Genomic DNA, 18,789 nt, shown 5'->3' with positions numbered 1-18,789 from the left:
ATACACCAGATGCATCTTAGGAGCCATAATTGTGTTATTTCTAAAAAATGCTTTATTCTAAACATAGGACAGTAGTAGTCAATAGTATGTTGCCATAACTCATTATAGAGTGATCTAGTGAGAAGTTTTACCAATCTGTGGACATTTGTAGGGGCAGAAACAGTGGCATGTTTGATTCTGTTTGGTTTATGGGCTTACTTTTCATTGCATATATTGGTGTTTATTTTTACTTTAAGTGTTATTGCTGCAAAAATGAATTTAGCAATTCATTATTTGTTCTGTTTTTGTTTTGCAAATTTACATTAAATGAATTTGTAGCCAGATTCATGTATGAATTGAGTGGACAAAAACCAATCAATACCAATTTGCCATCAAGACAGGCCTAAAATTAAAATGCTCACTCTGCATTTATGAAGCAAGTGCTTTCTCAATTAAGTGCTGGCAATTTAAGGGCATCTCCACACAGTAGGGACAAAACACCATGAAATTAAACGTGAAAAGCATAAAATCTGTTAAAAAGATTCATGCTGTGAGTTAAAAATTGTATCTGCTGTTTGTTAACACCAGATAACAGAGGACATATTGTTTGTTCCTCCACTATTAACTGAGAGCTTGATGAATAACTTGGGCACTTTTAACTCTTTTTTTTTTTTTTATTAAAACAGCTATGTCCACATTCTCCCTCAAAATCATTAAGGACTGCTTACCAACCACTCTTGAGTGCTGCTGAAATTCATTTTAAAAGGAGTTGGTACTCCTCCCATGTGACCTCCAACCTTCAGATCTAAACTAAATATATACCTTTTTTGTCAACCTTTTAGAAAATGCTAATCTTTGGAACTGTGGCTGAAGCACAAGTTATTGTTGTTGTTGTGGTACTTTAAGTAAATAGTGTGTACCATGAATTTTTAGGAACCCTTTTATTTTTTACTGTACTTCAATTTCAAATTCACTATATAAATAAAATGTACTTACTTACTTATAGACTTATCAACTGATGATTATATTAGCGCTAAAATACTGCTCCAGAGCTGTCATCCTCTCATCAGTATATGGACACCACTGAGTCATTTAAGTCTTTTAACTTTAGGCATTTTCAGACTGCCTACTGTGTAATTAATGTTTTCTCCCAGTCACTCTAACTTTGTTTACAATCTGTGGACTATAGTTAGAGCAAAGAGGGTAAAACATGTGGGCTAACTTTAACAAAGTAAATGAAAAACACAGTAAATGCAATAGTTGCTGTGGCATAGATATAGCCTCCTTTTAGAAAGGCTTCTATTTACAGAATTATGGATGAATATCAATTCAATATAAAAGCCAGTACAGATACTAACATCAATTATACCTATCACCGTGTGACGGTTTTGGGTTTTTCTTTTTTAGTCAGTCAGGGTATATTTTTTTTAATGGAATTGCATTTGAAAAATATACACTCACTGGCCTCTTTATCAGGTAAACCCGTTCAACTGCAACAAACAATTATCTAATCGGCGAATCACATGGCAGCAACTCTGTGCTGTTAGGCATGCAGAAATGGTCGAAATGGCTTTCTGAAGTTCAAACCAAGCATCAGAATGGAGAAGAGAGAGACTTAAAGGGATTAAGTGACCAGCAGCTCTCTTGTTGATGTGATTTTCACCTGGAGGTTAGGAAATAATCACTTGTTACAACCAAGGCTTGCAGAAGAGCTTCTCTAAACACACTGAACCTTGAAACAGAGAGTCTAGAGCAGCAGAAGACCACACCAGGTGCAACTACTGTCAGCTAACACACCATGTCACATAGCTTAAATCATTTAAAACCGGCTACTTTAACATTACAGTGAGTTCGCTGGTAGTCAAATGGCCTCCACAGTCATCAGCTCCCAATCCAACAGAGCACCACTGGGATGTGGTGGAACAGGTCACGTCAATATGGATCAATATCACAAATAAATATTTCCAGCACCTAGTTAAGTCCATGACACTAAGAATTTGGACAGTTATGAAGGCAAAAGGAGGTACAACCCAGCACTATCAAGGTGTACCTAATTAAGTGGCAGCTAAGTGCATATATTTCTTGCTATATGAATAAAATATACATAAACTGGTATGGTTACCAACATACAGGCCATGCAATCCATCATCAGAGAAAAAGTCTGGTAAACTGAAATGAATCAGTGGAATAATACCATTACAGATGTTTCCTTGTATTCAACCTAAAACAGCTAAAATTACCAGGGATGAACATAATTTATGTTAAGCTCTTCTCTTCTCACGGAGTGACATGAAAAGTGGACATGAGAGTTAGATCATGTCACATTTTTCCGAAAAGACGTATGTGACAGCTCGATATCCACGGTTGAGTGGCTGGGAATCATGTGTGGAGTCATACGTGGCAGACTGCAAAACACTGTGCATGGCACACAACAAATACACCAGACTTCAAAGAGAAGTTTTTTCCCCCCCTCATCTGAGCAAGCCTTGCTGGAGTATGTCTCTGCTTTAAGAAAGCAAGGAAAAGTAGAAAGGGTTGAGGCTTTAACTGTGGCTTTGTTACAGCTCTGACAGCTTAAATTTGGCAATCTATTGTATGTTTTAGAAACTTACACTTTGCAGATGAGTGTGTCTGCTGCCTTGTACTCATTACTCAGAGCTCAAGTTTGAACCATAAGGGATTCTTCACTTTGAAAGTAGTTTGTTCTTAAGAGAAAAATGTTTCAAGAAACAAAAGTGGCGGAATTGCACATCTGATGTTTAAATATTTTCCCATCGGTGAAGCACTGTCTGCTTTTTACTTCTTTGAAGTCATGTAATAATGCGTGTGTGATGATGCGTATGCTGGTATAAAGGGTACTGTTTTTAGTAACATTGTGAGGAATAAACATGTGTGTGTACACACGCGTGTGTGTATGTTACTCTTAGTTTATAGCATGCAATGCCAAATAGCATTTGCAGACCTAGAGAAACAGAGGTTGCACGGACACGAACAAAGCTTGGCCTTTTCTCTCAAGCCCATCTGTCGGCCTGATAATGTTGCACATATGAGAAGAAACCACTGGCTCCCCGTGAAGGCAGGGAGTTCAAATGGAGTGATCACAGTGAGAGACAATGCAGAAAGATGCACATTTCTCTCTCTACCATTCTCTCGACTCCTAAATCTGTGCATCTGTAGCACAACATTGCCCTCTACTGATCACAGCGCTCCCTTTGCCTCAATGTGTTCAAAGGAGAGTTAAAATATCCCTATACCTCACAAACAATCTGAGTCATGATTTGAGAAAACCAACAACCGGGGAAGTAAGTGTAAGTTTGATAATTCAGGACATATTGAGTTGTACAACAACAAAAAGATTACAAAAAAATTAAAAAATTCTCAAAAGGGACATATTTGACACACAAGTCAAACACATCACAAAACAAGGTTCATTTTGATTCAGAAGGTCTGAAACTACGACTGGACTTCACAGTAGTTTCTGTTTTGCATGCATAAATCTTTTTCAGACCCACTGAAGGCTTGGCATGGCAATTAAAATGGCACTACTTTCAAAATAAAAGCCTAATAAGTCTGACCTAACAATTAAAAACAACCCACGAAGGAGCTGGCACAGTTGACAAGATGTCATTCCTCTATCGGGAAAGAAAGAGATGCAAAGAGAGGGAAAAAAATTAGTAAGCACTCTCTTTTTAATCACCGTGCATCTTAGCTTTTCACCAGATATTAAAACCAATCCATCATGGCTGACTGGGGGGAGGGGGGTGCCTTGCAATTTTCCCTGTGCTCCCGTAACATAGGAGAGAACCCCCCCGACGTTATTTGGATATCAAACAGCAATTTGCCACTCATAAACACCAGCATGAATGCAAGTGCATTGGGCCAAATCCAATAAAAAAAAAAAAAAAGCTAGCGGAGCTCTTGCGGCATGACACAGAGAGGGCCAGGCCCACTTTATCATCATGATAGGATATGATGTGGTTTATATTATTACCCTGGATGGATAATTGGATTTGGATGCTTATTGGGACACCAAGCGGAGTTTTTTTTTTGTACAGGCTATGACTATTACGGCGGATCAAAGTAAGGCCATTCACTGTGAGATATTGTTCGATCAAAAGAACATCACGCAGAGGAAAGGGGAGAAAACAGATGGTGACAAAACTGGAAATCATGAATGTGCCATAGCTGTGACTCATTGGTGTCTCTGCACAAAGACTTATGCAACACTCTGCATTTACCAGCCAGCCACAGTTCACAATACTCCTTCCATTAAAAGGGTTTCTCAAAACACCATGTACAACAGTCTAAACTCATGAGGCACCTCCAAATTTGGAAGCTACAGAGGAGCTTGCATTGCTCTGATGCAATCATAAAAACAGTGGGTCGCTGGCTTCCGACCAGGAGGCAGAGACCTTCAGATGTTTGATTGAGTGAGAGAACACACACATCCAGCTGTTCTCCAGAAATCTGCTCAAACATAGCAAAATGCCCAGTAAATTATCGTAAATATGATGCAGGGAGACAACATTTTCAAGGAATGCGACTACACAGGGGCACCTTATGTAGTTCACAACTTAAGGGCTTTTCAAAAGAAAGCTTCTGGCAGGTAAATGCAGTCACTCGTCAGACAAGAAGATAATACAGCCCCACCATCAGCAGGGTGACTATTCTGCATCAGAGTGGTTTTAGTTACTGCACAAACTGAAGGTGGCATCCCCAAGATTCTCTTATAGAAGATGTCTTATATGCAAAACTAAAAACCTGACTTTTCTGTAATTTAGAGGGAGGTACATAATTCCTGTTTCCAAAATTTAGCAGTTTAGCAGCTGCCAGAGATCTCTGGATTTAGATGGCACTTTCTTGTAACGACATTAGGGCTCTGTAGGGGTCATACCATCTGCTGAATGGCTCTGGCAGTACTTTTACCTCAAAAATTCTATGTCTAATCTTTTGAGACTTACACGTTGACTCTGCTGTCAGTCCTTTTGAAGGACCTTCTTAGAACAAACTCACTGCTTGCCAGGACCAGAAGCTCACCATTTTGGGGTACAATGCAAACTTGCATAAATTAAAATTAAAATGCAACATGCAATGTGGAACTTCAATATGGCATCCAGTCACAATCACCACATGTAGCAGTCTTTGCAAACTAAAATAATGTATTCATGTAATACATAAAAGACACATTACAGCCACTTCAGTTGTAAATCATTTAACATCCAGTGTTAAAGTAGCTGTTAAGATGAGATGGCTGACTGGCGGACTAATCTACAAGCAAATCTAACAGCACGTCGTGATTTAACAAGACCTCTCTTTTTAAATCTCAGTAATGGCTGAAATATAAAAGCTTGAACTTTTTCACCGCATGCACACTTACATTAAAAAAGTGATTTAAGCAGGTGGGTGGGTAGATGTGTGGATTGACGGCACAGTTACATTTGAAATAAAATACTGTTTTTAAATCGAGGGGATTTATCAGATTCAGCTCTGATCTTACTTGTGGTTTGAAAGTAGAAAGGAGGCTTGACATTACAAGGAAAATTCCAATGCTGCCAGCATTGATATAAAGTGAACCCTTAGTAAACTGCATGGTAGGGGCATTAGATGTTAGTGCATCAGTGGGAGCTTCTTTGGCAAACTATCCTCACACCTAACCAATAAAGCTCTGGTGATGCACAAAAAGCTACTTGTTGCTATCATGAGTTTACTCACAGTACAGGAAAGTCCCTGGTGGGTTCCTGGCTGAAAAGAGGATCTTTCCATTTGAATATATGGATTCTTTCATTGATCCACATACGAAAATTTGTCCCTGTCTTAAGTATTTGGAGCAGCGTGCAGACACCATGAAGCGCCTAGGGGACTAACTCCAGACATCATCCACTCAATCAAGATTTGACCTGGTATATTTCTCTTGTAGGAAACCCACCCAACGGATGAAGATCATCCAAGTTGCGGTGCACTTCAATATCAGTGCGGTATATTTTATCTTTTGTATCTCAAGTCTTTGGCTGTCACAACATTCCCTTCGGTATTTTCAATAAGAAATTGAAAATTTCATCATCAAAGCAGATCTTTCACAGAGTACACCAAGCAGCTTGACATCAAAAATACTTTTTTGTTCCCCGTTTTTGTTCCCCTTGATTACAGAGAAGAAAAGACTCAAAGACTCTGAACAGACTGAGACCATGTTTGGAAAAAAAGAAAATGAATCGTAAAGACTAAAGTGCAACAAATCTGACCTTTGACTGAAACTGCATACAACTACAATCCCAAGTCAATAAACATAAAAATATTAATACATGTGCTAAATCACACCAAGCATTATATAAGTACTTGTAGCTGTCCCAAAGGGCAATCTTAGTTATGTTGCACCCCTCTGCAACTCTGTTTTCTGGATTGACTGATTTTAACTTCGCCAATCAGAATAAGCCCTCACATGAGCCTGGTTATCAGCTCACTAAGTTAACCCAGGGTTTCCCATGCAGGAGACCAACTGGCTAACCAATTACAAGCATGGATAAGTGTACTGGTAGCAGATCAGCTGATTGTTAAACACACAATGCAGACAGAAAGCAACACATCTGCTACAGAAAAAGCAGCAGAGTGTGTGTGTCTGACAGCGAGAGAGAGAGAGAGGGAAAGCACTATACAACAGTTTAATACTAAAAGTCCTATATAAACACGTGAGCGCTTTAAGTGCTTTGCAGTCAATAAGACTGGACAAGATCTATTATAGTAATATACCATATTTGAAGCCTGGGAAGAGAGCTGGCAAAAATACTGATTGTATAATTTAACAGATTTATCCATATCACAGCTCTATCATTAGGCCACAGGAGAATCTGATGGAATATAATTGAGTATTTAATTCAATTAATTTTTAAAAGACAGGTTTTAGCTTTTATTCTTTCAGCTGCAGTCTCAGTGGTGTTTTTAAGAGTTTGAGACCAACTAAAGAATAAAAATAAAAAAACAGATTTCTAATGTAGGACATTTGATACAAAAACCACAAATACAAAGACGCTCTGAATAAATGTGAGACTGAATAAATGTGAAAGTCTAGAATTGGAAGTTACTGGGGGAATTCTTACTGGGGGAAAATTCCTAGATATGAGATTTTATTTAAAAAAAAAAACTTTATCCCATCCTACTACGTGGGTACAGTGGGCAATGGCTCGTCCAACAATGGTGTCGCTATTTTCCAGAGAATTGAAGGGTCAGGGGGCAAACTCAGGGTTAATTAAGAAGTTATCTGGATAAGACAAAATCCTGCTTTGTACTACAAGCCTCTGGTATCTTCTGAGACTCAATATCTCACTAGCACAACACAGTAGGATAACACTAAACGCCCACTGTATCTTTTTTTTTTTTGAGTAAACAAAAAAAGAGTGTTTTGGTTGGGAAGCCGGCTTCCAGGGTGCTGTACTGTAATTCAGTCCAGGCAGAAATGCTACCATGGCCAAAGACTCCTCACAAGTTACTTGGCCCATTTTATAGTTCACTGGGTCTTTTGCAGGTTTTGTGTATCAATTGCAAACAACCTCATGCTGATTTCTTAGCAGGACTGCTGATCTTGTTGATTGCACAAGTAAAATCCATGATGACAGTTATAGCAAGGTAGCAGACATGTTTGTTCTTGTTCACTTGTGTGCATGGGCAGATAACTAATGAGTTGCAACTGCGCGATTTAATGTGCAACTGAGTTGCACATTAAATGAGGCACCCTGCTATGTGCACTATTAGATGTTAAGTTTTCTGTAGCTAGTACACAGTCTTGAGTGAAAAGAGTTGATTGATTTTTCAACCACATCTGTTCAGAGAGAGTGTGAAGCAGAGAAGGCTGAGCCAAAGTAGCACAACAAACCAAAGTCTCCACAATGTTACACTGGCAGCTTTTTTTTTTTTTATGATTGGTTGTCACACAATCATAGAAAGCAAATCACAGCATCTCCAAGGGCAATGGCTTACTCAAAAAACCCCAGCTGGTGCTTAGCAGAACTGCTGAACAGTTACAAATGGACAACTTTCTTTTTTGCCCTGCCGCTGTCGGTCTCATGTGGTCACTCACACTTATTTCAGCCTGTTTGGACTTCACCTAATGGCCCAGAAAGGGCAAAGCTCTCATGTCATTCGTTTCTAGATGAAACTAGCTCAAACACATTTGCTGGCGGCTGAAAATTCCCTCACTTTGCACAGAGGTCATTCTGTCTGAACCTGACACTAAGAGTAATACAAAGTATTGAGAAACATGATGATGTTGCACTACTACTTTTGGCACCATAACACGTGAATTTCAGCAGGCAAACTTCAGTCTCACTGATATGGGGAGATGCGATCACATACTTCTGAGATATGAATCTGTCTGATCCTCCTATTGGTTTTGGCACTGCTGTTACAGGATGAGCTGTACAGTTTGTCTAGTTCATTAAGCTGAACAACTACACACTGTATATTACTCCACACAACTTTAACCTGGGCACACTATCCAAAGTGAACAAAATCAAAACGGGCTAGTGGGGGGTATTTTTGAAATAAAAATTACAAAATTGAAAAACTCTCATTTTTCAATTTGTATAATGTTGTTTTTTGGGGGGGGGACTAAGCTATTTATTACACCACATTATATACAATTACCACTGTCAGACAAGTAAAGACTAGTTAATGAACGAGTAAAAGGTCTTTCTAGCAATACTGGACATAATGTGATTTTTCTATCAATGTAATGAATGACGTGCTTTTTCAGTTATTAGAGTTTCCAGGACTAACTGATCACTGCCATAAAGTGGCACACATCTGTAATACAATCATGATATTTTCTATGAAACTTTGTCTCAAAGTTCTCTCTAATACTAAATTTTTACCTCACAAGGAAATTAGCTCTTCTTCAACTTGCAGGATGAGAAAAAAGAATCGAAATCATCAAATGCAACTGGAATCACTTATTGGCAATCACTTCAGTTTGTAATTTGCTGTGCTTTAGCTGACAGGATCCTCAAGAGCATAGCAGAACTTAGGGAAATCAATGCTGCTAATTTAAAGACGGCTAATTGGTAAAGCTTTTGAGTTGCTTTTAATTAAATAACGGCTGCCCTAAATGAATGGAATTTACGGATGAATACACATTGATTTTACTACATAATCATCGACTCGCTGTTTGCCAAAATAACATGAGAGGGGTTTTTAAAAGAGCCTATATATATATGCAACAGCTGTGTGCTGTTTGGAGTAAACTTGTTTCAGTGGGATGCCTGTTAGAGAAGAGTTACCTCATTAAAAGTGATCTTGTTGTTTTTTATTGTCTGAGGTGAGCTCTTCCATGTTTTCCCAAAAAAGTGCTGATGATTTCTGTCAAACAGCGTTGCCCGTAGTTGGTAAGTCACACTTTGTTCTCCCACTGCCTTCTCCTATGAGCAAAAAGGAAGCATATGCATCTTAGAAAAGTCACTGTTAACAAGTGAAGAGTTAAACTTAAATCCTCCTTTATGACTATTATCCAACTTCATGAAAAACACCCCAGAATGAGGTTCCCAATATCTGAATGCTCAGTTTTGCATCGCTGTAACTGATAATGCCAGCAAGTAGTGGATGTCAGATTCACTTTGGTACTGTTTGATGCTCTACATATAGACTGAATTTACTAATAATCCCATGACATTGATTGTGTGTCTGATTAAAAAAAATGTATGGTTGCCTTCAAATATAACATTTTTCAAAGGTTCGCGAGATTTCTTCAGGCGCAGTGTCACAGAGATGGATACTGAATAGGCCTTATCGTGACTTTTATTTTGACAGTCAATACAAAGTCAAGCTCACAGATTAAAATACATTGAATTTAGGTTTGCTAAACCTCTAGTGAATTGCTATAGCAGAGTTTTTTCTATGTTTTTAATTAGCACTGAAAGCTAACTGTAAACAGTCACCTGGGATGGGAGGTGAGTTGCAGTGACACGGTTGAGGGTGAGCTGGAAGCCGTGGGACTGGGTGAAGCGGCTTTCCACAGCCAGCCTTACGGTTTGGCTGTGCGGGGGAACCATCCGGTTCCTCTCAAACACTTGCTTCCAGTCGTCCGCCATGCTGGGTATGTCTTCTATTTTTACCATGTCCTTTAGTTAAAATAAACATTAGCCTGACATTGAACAAAAAAACTCAGAAATGTTGAACGCAACCAATGTTTTACTCTGAATTTAGTCTTCTCCATCCGTTCAGATGTTTAAGCCGTGGCCGCCATATTGAAATCAGATTCTATCATTTAGAACAAAGGGGGGATATGTAATAAATTATTTCATCAGGAGCGTTCACGAGGGAGAAACATTATTTGAAAATATACTTAATATACGAACTGTATTTTCTAATGCAAGTCTACATTTTATTCCCAAAATTTAAAATATACAGAAAAATTCGTATTGGCCGCCTATAATCGTTCATACCTTTCAGTTGGTATTTCCCGTCGTGCTGCGTCAGTTGCTATGGTAATACTCATCTTTCCATTTAGATCTTGTATGAACGTCAGCATCTCCAATTTAAAGTTAGTTTATTGCCACACTCGCAATATAAATGTTATTTTCTTTTTAAATATACACATGTAATAATTATCTTTAATATATTAGTAGAGTATAATTTGTAGGAGGAGCTGTAGTCTTAAGCTGATATGGCGAACACATGAGCAGCTAATTCAGGGGGGTGCTTAGACTCAGTTCCCCCAGAAGGACACACGCTGCCCATTCTCACAAAACACTGCTGTCTAAAACCAATAGACAGAAAAACAAATTATGCACTGAAAAGAAAAGAGAATGTCAGAATAATCTATGTATTATGATCTGGCAAAAATAGCTCCACTTTCAGAGATATATAGCAGAGAAAATCCTAACCAAGTACTGGCCCAGTGTTTGAAAGAGGAAGACAAAAACAGAACCGTGAGAATCCAATGAAAATTTCAAAAGGGATTAAGACAGATGTGTGACTTGTTATCATGTGTTGCATAACCTATATAAACTGTAACGCTAATAAAGCCATTTGAATTGCATTATTATTGTAATCATTAATATTAACAACGTGTACTTCATATCCAGTGTGTCTACAACACGCGGAATGTTTTCCCCATGAAGATATTACTGTAATGTAAATAAATATAAGTTACTTTCACCACCAATCACGCCACAATAGCAAAGAAAGTAAGGAAAAGCACCAGTAGGGGGCAATCACACACTTCCGCTGCTGCTCCGAGCCTCAAGAGGACAAGAGGAGGAAGAAGAAGGAAGCGGTAGGTACAAACCGAAAACAAAACAGCGAAATGTTCGGGAAAATTAAACCTGTGAAAATTAGGAGTTACAGTGAAAACAGGAAATACGGAATTGCCGCAAAAGATGTGAAGGAACTACTGAAGAAGGCCTGCAATTTGCTACTGGTGAGTCTTGTGGGAATTAGTTAGTTTTTAACAACTTATACGGCTGTTCCGCTTTTTTATCTGAGAGGATGTGACATAAACGTCATCGCTGCTAGTAAACAAAAGAAATTAGGCTTTTATTTTTCCTAATTAGTAGTAGCTCGATACGTGATTGGTTTGGTCCCAGATCATCTCCACTGTGAAGAAGATACGACATAAAATAATTTTCGCATCATTTTTAGAGAACTCTGTAAACAGGATGTAAGTGAAAAAGCAACAGTTATGTCACGTTCAGGTCAAAGTGACATGTAGCGTCTACGTTCATATTTCAAGATGCTTTTTTTATTCCGTTTATATTAAATTCTGTTTATGATGGGCTGGGAGCAGAATTCGTTCATTATTAAGTATGGCCTCGGGCACATTTTGTATAAACTCGCTGAAACAAAGAGAAAATGATCTGTTGGTGGAAATCTGTACTGCAGGGATTTGGTTTAATTGGAGTTTACATCGGATAAATAAATCCATTTAATCTGAGCAGACTCTCACAGATGGCTCTCTTATAAAATATGTCAAGTTTACAGATTAGTTATCTGGTCTAAAAAGCTTCTACTTCTAGTCCACACAACACATTTGTCATTGGTATTTTTACCTGTTATGTTCTCCACGAGTCCAGGTGCCACTCTCTGGTGCACGTGTTTGCTTGTATGAGGACGGGACAATAGTGACGGAGGAGTTCTTCCCAACTTTGGCGGATAACACCGAATTGGTTCTTATGTCTAAAGGGCAGACCTGGAGTGGAGGTAGGAGGATCAACACCAGACAAGTTTCTACTGTAAACCTGTGTTTTTATTCTCCCAGTCAGCTAAACTGCTGGATGATTGTGATGTTGCCTAATCTTTATCTGATTTTTAGTTGTGTGTGACATCAGTCAGCTACTCAACACAGACCGGCATGCCGACAGCCTCATTGAAGCAGCGAAGGGGCTCCTCTCTGATGAGAAGTCTTCAAAGAGGCGTAAAATCCTGACAGACCTGCTACAGAACCTGGAGGATAGGTCGGAGCTGGAGAGCAGAGGGGAGGACGAAGACTGGTTCCAAGGTAGCAGCCTTCATCCTCTTGGAGAAGCACTCTTTGTTTTGTTTTAGAGTTCCTCAGACTTTTCCTGTCGTGGCTTCTTTTGAGGTCAAACTCCCAGCCTGTCTGCACAAGACTCAAAGATTACAGTTAGGCCTGTAGGAATTTTGACAGTGTTTTGTGAATTTGTCTCTATGTTCCACCACAGTGGATTTTAAAGCAAACAATCAAGATGTGATTGGAGTGCAGACTTTCAGCTTTAATTCAAGGGATTTAACAGGCTTGCTGAGCCTTGACCTATGAGGGTCATAAAGGGTGGAGGCTGCCCTGCCCTACTGCTTTCTGCTGGACTTTGCTACTTCTTCACATGTACTGTGAATAATAATATAAATTATAATAATTAATAAATAAATAGATTTAAATAAAAAAACTAACTTTTGAGCCTCTGAAAATGGGGCTTATGTATAAAAACGACTCGAATTCCCAAACAGTTAATGCAACACTTTGATCAAACCCCTTGAGATAAAGCTGAAAATTTGCACTTTAATCACATTTTGATTGATTTTAAAATCCATTATGGTGCTGTACATAGGCAATATTACAAATATTGTGTCAATGTAAAGAAATCCCTTTAAAGAAAAGCACTATAAGACATGTGCTACTGTTACTAGAGAACTGGGAAACCATGAATAGATTAAGTCAGTCATGTGTCTTTTTCCAGTATAAAAGCATTGTGAAGACTCAACACCATTATATTTGGAAAAAAATGTTTGAGCAGTGTGACTACGTCTGTATAATTGATCACTTTTTCACAGATTTTTCTCTTGATGTGAGTCTAAATGAATCTGTTGAGCATCTTGTTATTTGTGTTTCTCTTCAGGTGTTGATTCTCGATTTAAAACAAAGTCTGCCTACATGAAGTACAACTGTGAAAGCAGGATACGCGGCTACTTGAAAGAGGTAAACTTGGGAGCCAGGTAACACTCTGTACCTGAGGTCTCTACAGGATTGCTCCACAGTCAGTTGTTCTAACAGTTGTGTTTTTTGTTTTTGTCAGCTGGATGATGCCACCAAATCCATACAGAAAGCAAAAGTGAGGGCAGAGTTTTTGAAAACCTCCCAGAGCCTCACAGAAATGCTGAAAACAGCCAAGTATAATGGCTGCTACTTTGACAGGACTGAAAAGCAACCAGATCGCCTTTGTACTCAGGAGGGATGGTTCACCTGCCAGGTACTACAAGAATACAAGCTGTGAGGTATTAAGAGGCCTAACAGAGTTGAATGGGCATGAGAAACAAATGCAGGCAACATGAGTTTTACACTGTCACAGACAGGCTTTTGAGCTCTGAGGGAAAGACTCTTGAATCTGTACAGAGTAGCTGGGATCTGCTCCAAATGACTTGTCCGAGGTTAGTTGTATGTGAACAGAAGAGTCGGAGACAAAAGTGCACTGTGGTGTGAGAATCAGGGCAAAGATAAAAAGTAGTGTTTAACTCGGCTTAACAGTCATTACATTTAAAATGTCTCAAAAATATTAAGTCCAGATGTGCTTCAGACTAAGTTCCTCTTCCTCTAAATTGCATCCTCAGGGATCATTTGATGAGAACGTGTGCAAATCTCTTCACTCTATCAACCCCTATGGAAGCCGCGAGGGCAGGATTGTCTTCAGCACTTGGAATTTGGACCACAGGTTCACGCCACCTTTAGTTTATTTACAAGATTTTTTTGAGGTTTTTTTTTTTTGCTTTACATCCTTCATACAATTCTTCAATTTGTTTCCAGGATTGAAAAGAAGAGGACAGTTATTCCCGCTCTGCTGGAAGCTCTGCAGAATCACAGGAGCACTGACATCAACCTGAACTACTTCTACCAACTCCTGTTCACGAGGGAAAACCTGAAGCTGGTCCACATCGTCTGCCACAAAAAAGGAGCTCACAACCTGCAGTGTGACACCAAGAAGATCTATAATAATGCCACCAAGGATCTAAAAGCAAAACAGAAGCCCAAAGTAAAGAAACGGCGCATGACTTGAAGTCCTGTGACAAATGAGTGGACTGTGATTTGTTTGATGGACTTGGTAAATAATTAACTCTGAAAAGAACCCATCACATCAGCTGGAAAGGTAAATTTGCCTTTGCAATCTCCTCGACGTAGTCGTGACATCAGCTTCTGAGCTCCAAACCCACCATGCTGAGCTTTAATTTCATATTGGAAGTGATCGACCACACTTAAGAAACCATGAAATTCATTTATTTGTTCACTGTATTGGCACTGTGATGTAAAGTACACAAATTAAGTACAAAGATGATAACGAATCATGCATTTACTGAGAATGCTGCATAAATGTGAAAAGCAAATTGACATAAATAAGGCAGTAAATATATAAAATATTTGGACGGTTTAGAACAGTCATGTAAAAAATACAGGCGACAACATCTAGTGCAATTACTGTTAAACTCTTGATTAGATTACATTTTCACTCAGGTTTAAATTATCCAGTCTTTCAGACTGCAGTCTTGTATGAGGAACCTTTGTTTTGTTTTTTTAAACAACACTCTTACAAATTTTAGAAGAACCCTCTCAGGGAAAATTAATTCATTACATTGATTATGTATTGATACAGATGTTATATATTTCAAAGCTGCCAGAAACGTGAGCACACACACGAGTTGAGGATGAAGAGACACTTGGTGAATGACTTTTATGCAGAAAACTGTTGAAGATGTTCAGCTTAAGCAATGAATTTGTGCTATTGAAGCTCTCAGTACAGATGTTCATGCTCCATCCCTCCTCATTACAGACGTGTAATCTAAACTTAGACTGAAATTGTCACTCTGTTGCTCTTGTCAGCATGTAACATTGGCAATTAATCAGTTTATTTGTATGGGAAAACAAAAACTTAAATCCAGCATTTTCTTTAGTATCTCAGAGGCTAATCTGAAGCTGCGCTCAGGATTTCAATTTTCTACACAAAGTGCTATAAACACTTATGTGAGCATACATTCAGCAATAATTTCACAAACATTACTGCATTTACTCACATTGGCCATTTTCATTTTACTATTGCAGTTATGACTTTTTAAAAATCTAATTACTGATTGAATGCAATGTTTGAGCAGGTAGTTTTCTAAGTGCTGAGAGGTTTAATGTCTTTTCACGAGCAGAACTTTCTCAGTTATAAGAGCGGCAACTCTTCACTAAGTGCCCACCCCGTTGTCTCGCTGCACACCGCTAAAATCCACCTCGTCTTCATCGCTGTCCTCTCTAGCGTAGTAATGTCGCCTCCTGTTCTTCCTTTGGGCGCGGCTAGAAGACGAGGATGATCTTTCAGGAAAATCCTGTGGGATGAATCCGTATTTAGAATTCATTTAATGCAACATTATTTTCACCAATTGTGCTGAAGATATAACTGCAGGAATGATGGGCCTAGAGATGTGGTGGGAGTGGGGGGATAAAAATCTATGTGTATTGATAAAATTAAAGTTATCAGTGAGTAACAAATCTAACTAGGGGTTGTTACTGCTCTCATATTACTCCAGCCCTGCTTATAAGAGGGTGAAATGTCAGTTTATTTAATGTTAACTGTGAGTGAGACCAGAAAAAGAGAAGGAAAAAAAAAAATCAGCAATCACATTTATTTGAGAAAGAATCCAAACCTCAAGGCGAACTTATAATGTATACGTTAGGGACTCCTGGCACAGTGAGGCTTTTATGTAACAACTCGTGGTCTTCTACTCTGCACATTATTGCCCATCTTTTGTGTTTTATTAGCAGGAAGAGCCTTTTGGTACATCCAATAATGCACCAATGTCAAGGTCCAAATGTATAACAAGTCTAACATATCTTTCAACTCCCATGTCTATTGCAAAACACCCTAGAAGTGCAGCTTTAAATGAATAGATATGGATGATGATTCTTCTGAACTGATCATCAGTAAGCAGACGTTTTCTTTACCAAACAAAAAAAAACAACAAACAACCCTGTTTCCCCCAGGAATTAAAACAAACGTGCCTCACCTGTACAGCATCCAAGTTTCCAAAGAACTGCTCCACAGGAAGGATCTGATTACTGTCATCATCTGGGAACATAATTCTGCTCGTTTCTTCATAATCCATATGCTCAGGCTCATATTTGTCCCAGATGCTATTCATTACGCAGCTGTCTGAATCCTGTCCCACCATCAGCGTGTTCTCTTTACCTTCCTGTCCTTCATGCTGTGGTGATGCTGAGCACCTCCTCCTGCCAGAAGACTGGTGGCATTCACAGCTGATGCAGGAGTCTCTCTCCAGAGGACCAGCTGCTTTAGTGTTCCCAACTGCTGAGCTGCTCTCAGATGACGAGTTCGCCATTGGACTTTTCACACATCTCCTCCTTGCAGCAGATGTCTATGATACAAAAGTTAAGGAACAAAGTTAGGATGATGTTGGGGTAACCACAGCGGGACTCCACTGCAGTAATCAGATCCAGTTAATTTGGAGCAACTCACAGCTGTCCGGTGTAGGGGTTACAGCTGTAGGGGTGTAGATAACTATAACTCCTGCCTTTCTTTTTGACTCATCACACATCTGCAGCATTATGTACACAGACAAAACAAACCTTTCTGGAGTTTCTGGTCTCAGAGCTGCTCTTCCTCTTTCTTGGCTTCAAATGATCAACTTCACCAGGCATCTGCAAAGTATCATGATGTTTGTTTATATCAAGTACTTTATTAATGCAATGACATCGTGGGGAAAAAAACAAACTATGGTTTTAGTCAGCTGAGAGGAAGCCGTCATAATGCCAGCGTTTGCTCCTGCTAAGCAGAACATTAGCAAATGTTTTCACTCCACTCAGTAAAAGAAACTAAATTTATCGGACAGCTGTTTAACGGGGACAGTTTTAGAATTTTCGCTTGCATACAGATTTGTCATTTTCCATTTTAAACACTGTCTTAACAAAAAATATTAAATAGTGGACAACGTCAATGGATAGCTATAAAGCTGGCTCTGCAGTCCCGCTGAGCTGCTTAAACCCTCCAACAGCACCCCTCTATCCTCCGCCGGCTAAACTCCTGCTAATTTACTGGCAAATTAAAGTCACGTTACTCGTCAACTATGACCCAGTTCTTCCAGTACATCCCTAATCCCTCCAGCGTTGCTTTTTCACATGTAGACGTGCCCGAGCTACGCCGAATGTAAGTCCATAAAAGGCAGCTGATAGTTGAACTGCTAAGACAACAACACCTGCTCAGCACAGCAGCTAGCTTTCGCCTAGAAAAGTCAAAGCAATATCGTCGGAAAATAACCCACCCACCCCCAGTCAAAAATGCCCCGGGTATCATAATGTGAACCATGCTAGTTATGTTGCTAGAACAATGACTCCAGCCGTCTGTATCGGTACAATAACACCAACACGAAGGTCACGACGAAGCTAGGCGTCACTAAACACAACAAAAACGCCTAATTTCGACATCTCGGCAACAAGCTAATGCGGCCAGCTACGAGCTAACAGTAGGAGAGAAAAAAATAACTAATTTGACCTGCCTGCCGGTTTTCTCATTTAATTAAACATGTACTTACCTTATGTATCATTTGCCGGCGTGGATATTTAGGTTTTTCAGCTACGATATTGAAAGTTTACACCACCTTGGGGTTTTCTGGCTTTCCAATCGGCTGGCTTCAACTAGCGACTAAACAACGGCGATAATTTTACGACGTAAGCGCTCCCCGCCGCCTACCCGGTGTATTTCCTGCTGGTGAGGTTCACTCAGAGGTCTGCAGTTTCAATATCAGGACGTCCTCTGCGCCACACTACACCGCCATCGACGCCACCCCGTACTAAAGAGCATTAGAGAAAATAGAGAAAAAAATAAGTATATCTTAAAATGCACGTGTTATTTTATATTTATATATATAATATTAGATTTCTATTACAAAATATATATGTAATTAAAAGTAGTTTAGTTCGAGGGGTTTGTAAATGCTTTTTACTAGATCTATTTTTCTATGTATGTTATTTTCGTTTAGGTTTTTTTTTCCCCCCACTATTTTAATATTTTATTTTTTGACAAACTTGGCTTTCTCCACTTTTACGCCATCTCAGTGATTCTGCGGGAGTTGTTTCCACCCATCTCGTGACTTGTGCTAATGAAAGGGGTTCTCGTGACACGCTGGTTCACAGTAAGCTCGTATTTCTCCGTGTTATTTTGAGAGATTGGACAATCATACGTAAAATGCCAGTTCACGCCATGTTTCAAAGTTTGGCTTTTGTTTAGCAGTGACGTATGAAGGAGGAGATTCCGGAAGTCGAATGCAGTTCCAATCGATGTCCACAAGATGGCGCAATAAGGTTTTTAAAGAAGCGTCTAATTCTTT

At 39.2% G+C, this 18,789-nt stretch overlaps 3 protein-coding genes across 3 annotated transcripts in view; 1 reads left to right on the top strand and 2 right to left on the bottom strand.

The window, feature by feature from the left end:
- Positions 1-10,238, bottom strand: part of nphp4 (nephronophthisis 4) — a 173,969-nt gene extending 163,731 nt beyond the window's left edge. Inside the window, exons 1-2 of the mRNA XM_086276157.1 lie at positions 9,900-10,238; positions 9,246-9,383 (exon numbers count right to left, since the gene is read on the bottom strand). Of these exons, the coding sequence (XP_086132283.1) occupies positions 9,246-9,383; positions 9,900-10,079 (318 nt within the window). The 5' untranslated portion in view covers positions 10,080-10,238. The remainder of the gene's footprint in view (positions 1-9,245; positions 9,384-9,899) is intronic.
- dffb (DNA fragmentation factor, beta polypeptide (caspase-activated DNase)) lies at positions 9,992-16,433 on the top strand. The gene is made up of 7 exons (XM_086276165.1): positions 9,992-11,383; positions 12,036-12,162; positions 12,275-12,460; positions 13,317-13,396; positions 13,494-13,667; positions 14,026-14,126; positions 14,219-16,433. The coding sequence occupies exons 1-7, from the start codon at positions 11,270-11,272 to the stop codon at positions 14,466-14,468; spliced, it is 1,032 nt and encodes a 343-aa protein (XP_086132291.1). The 5' UTR covers positions 9,992-11,269; the 3' UTR covers positions 14,469-16,433.
- lg20h1orf174 (linkage group 20 C1orf174 homolog) lies at positions 15,256-18,236 on the bottom strand. The gene is made up of 4 exons (XM_086276166.1): positions 17,995-18,236; positions 17,033-17,104; positions 16,453-16,821; positions 15,256-15,774 (listed from the first exon to the last, which is right to left on the bottom strand). The coding sequence occupies exons 1-4, from the start codon at positions 18,004-18,006 to the stop codon at positions 15,634-15,636; spliced, it is 594 nt and encodes a 197-aa protein (XP_086132292.1). The 5' UTR covers positions 18,007-18,236; the 3' UTR covers positions 15,256-15,633.
- Positions 18,237-18,789: the final 553 nt, after the last annotated feature.

The sequence above is a fragment of the Aulonocara sp. 'chitande type north' Nkhata Bay genome, linkage group LG20, assembly GCF_057382095.1.
Source record: "Aulonocara sp. 'chitande type north' Nkhata Bay isolate Kocher_YH1m ecotype deep benthic linkage group LG20, A_spYH_male_GT1.1, whole genome shotgun sequence".
Classification (NCBI taxonomy): domain Eukaryota; kingdom Metazoa; phylum Chordata; class Actinopteri; order Cichliformes; family Cichlidae; genus Aulonocara; species Aulonocara sp. 'chitande type north' Nkhata Bay.
Note: the sequence above shows the minus strand (reverse complement) of the source record. Positions and strands in the feature narration are given on the sequence as shown.

What these genes read in the sequence shown, in the direction of transcription:
- dffb (XM_086276165.1), top strand. Translation starts at nt 11,270, where the DNA reads ATGTTCGGGAAAATTAAACCTGTGAAAATTAGGAGTTACAGTGAAAAC. An exon ending in AGGGCAGACCTGGAGTGGAG is followed by an intron (nt 12,163 to 12,274) that starts GTAGGAGGATCA and finishes TCTGATTTTTAG; the next exon opens with TTGTGTGTGACATCAGTCAG. An exon ending in TACGCGGCTACTTGAAAGAG is followed by an intron (nt 13,397 to 13,493) that starts GTAAACTTGGGA and finishes TGTTTTTGTCAG; the next exon opens with CTGGATGATGCCACCAAATC.
- lg20h1orf174 (XM_086276166.1), bottom strand. An exon ending in AGACCAGAAACTCCAGAAAG is followed by an intron (nt 16,822 to 17,032) that starts GTTTGTTTTGTC and finishes TTTGTATCATAG; the next exon opens with ACATCTGCTGCAAGGAGGAG. An exon ending in GAAACTTGGATGCTGTACAG is followed by an intron (nt 15,775 to 16,452) that starts GTGAGGCACGTT and finishes TTCATCCCACAG; the next exon opens with GATTTTCCTGAAAGATCATC.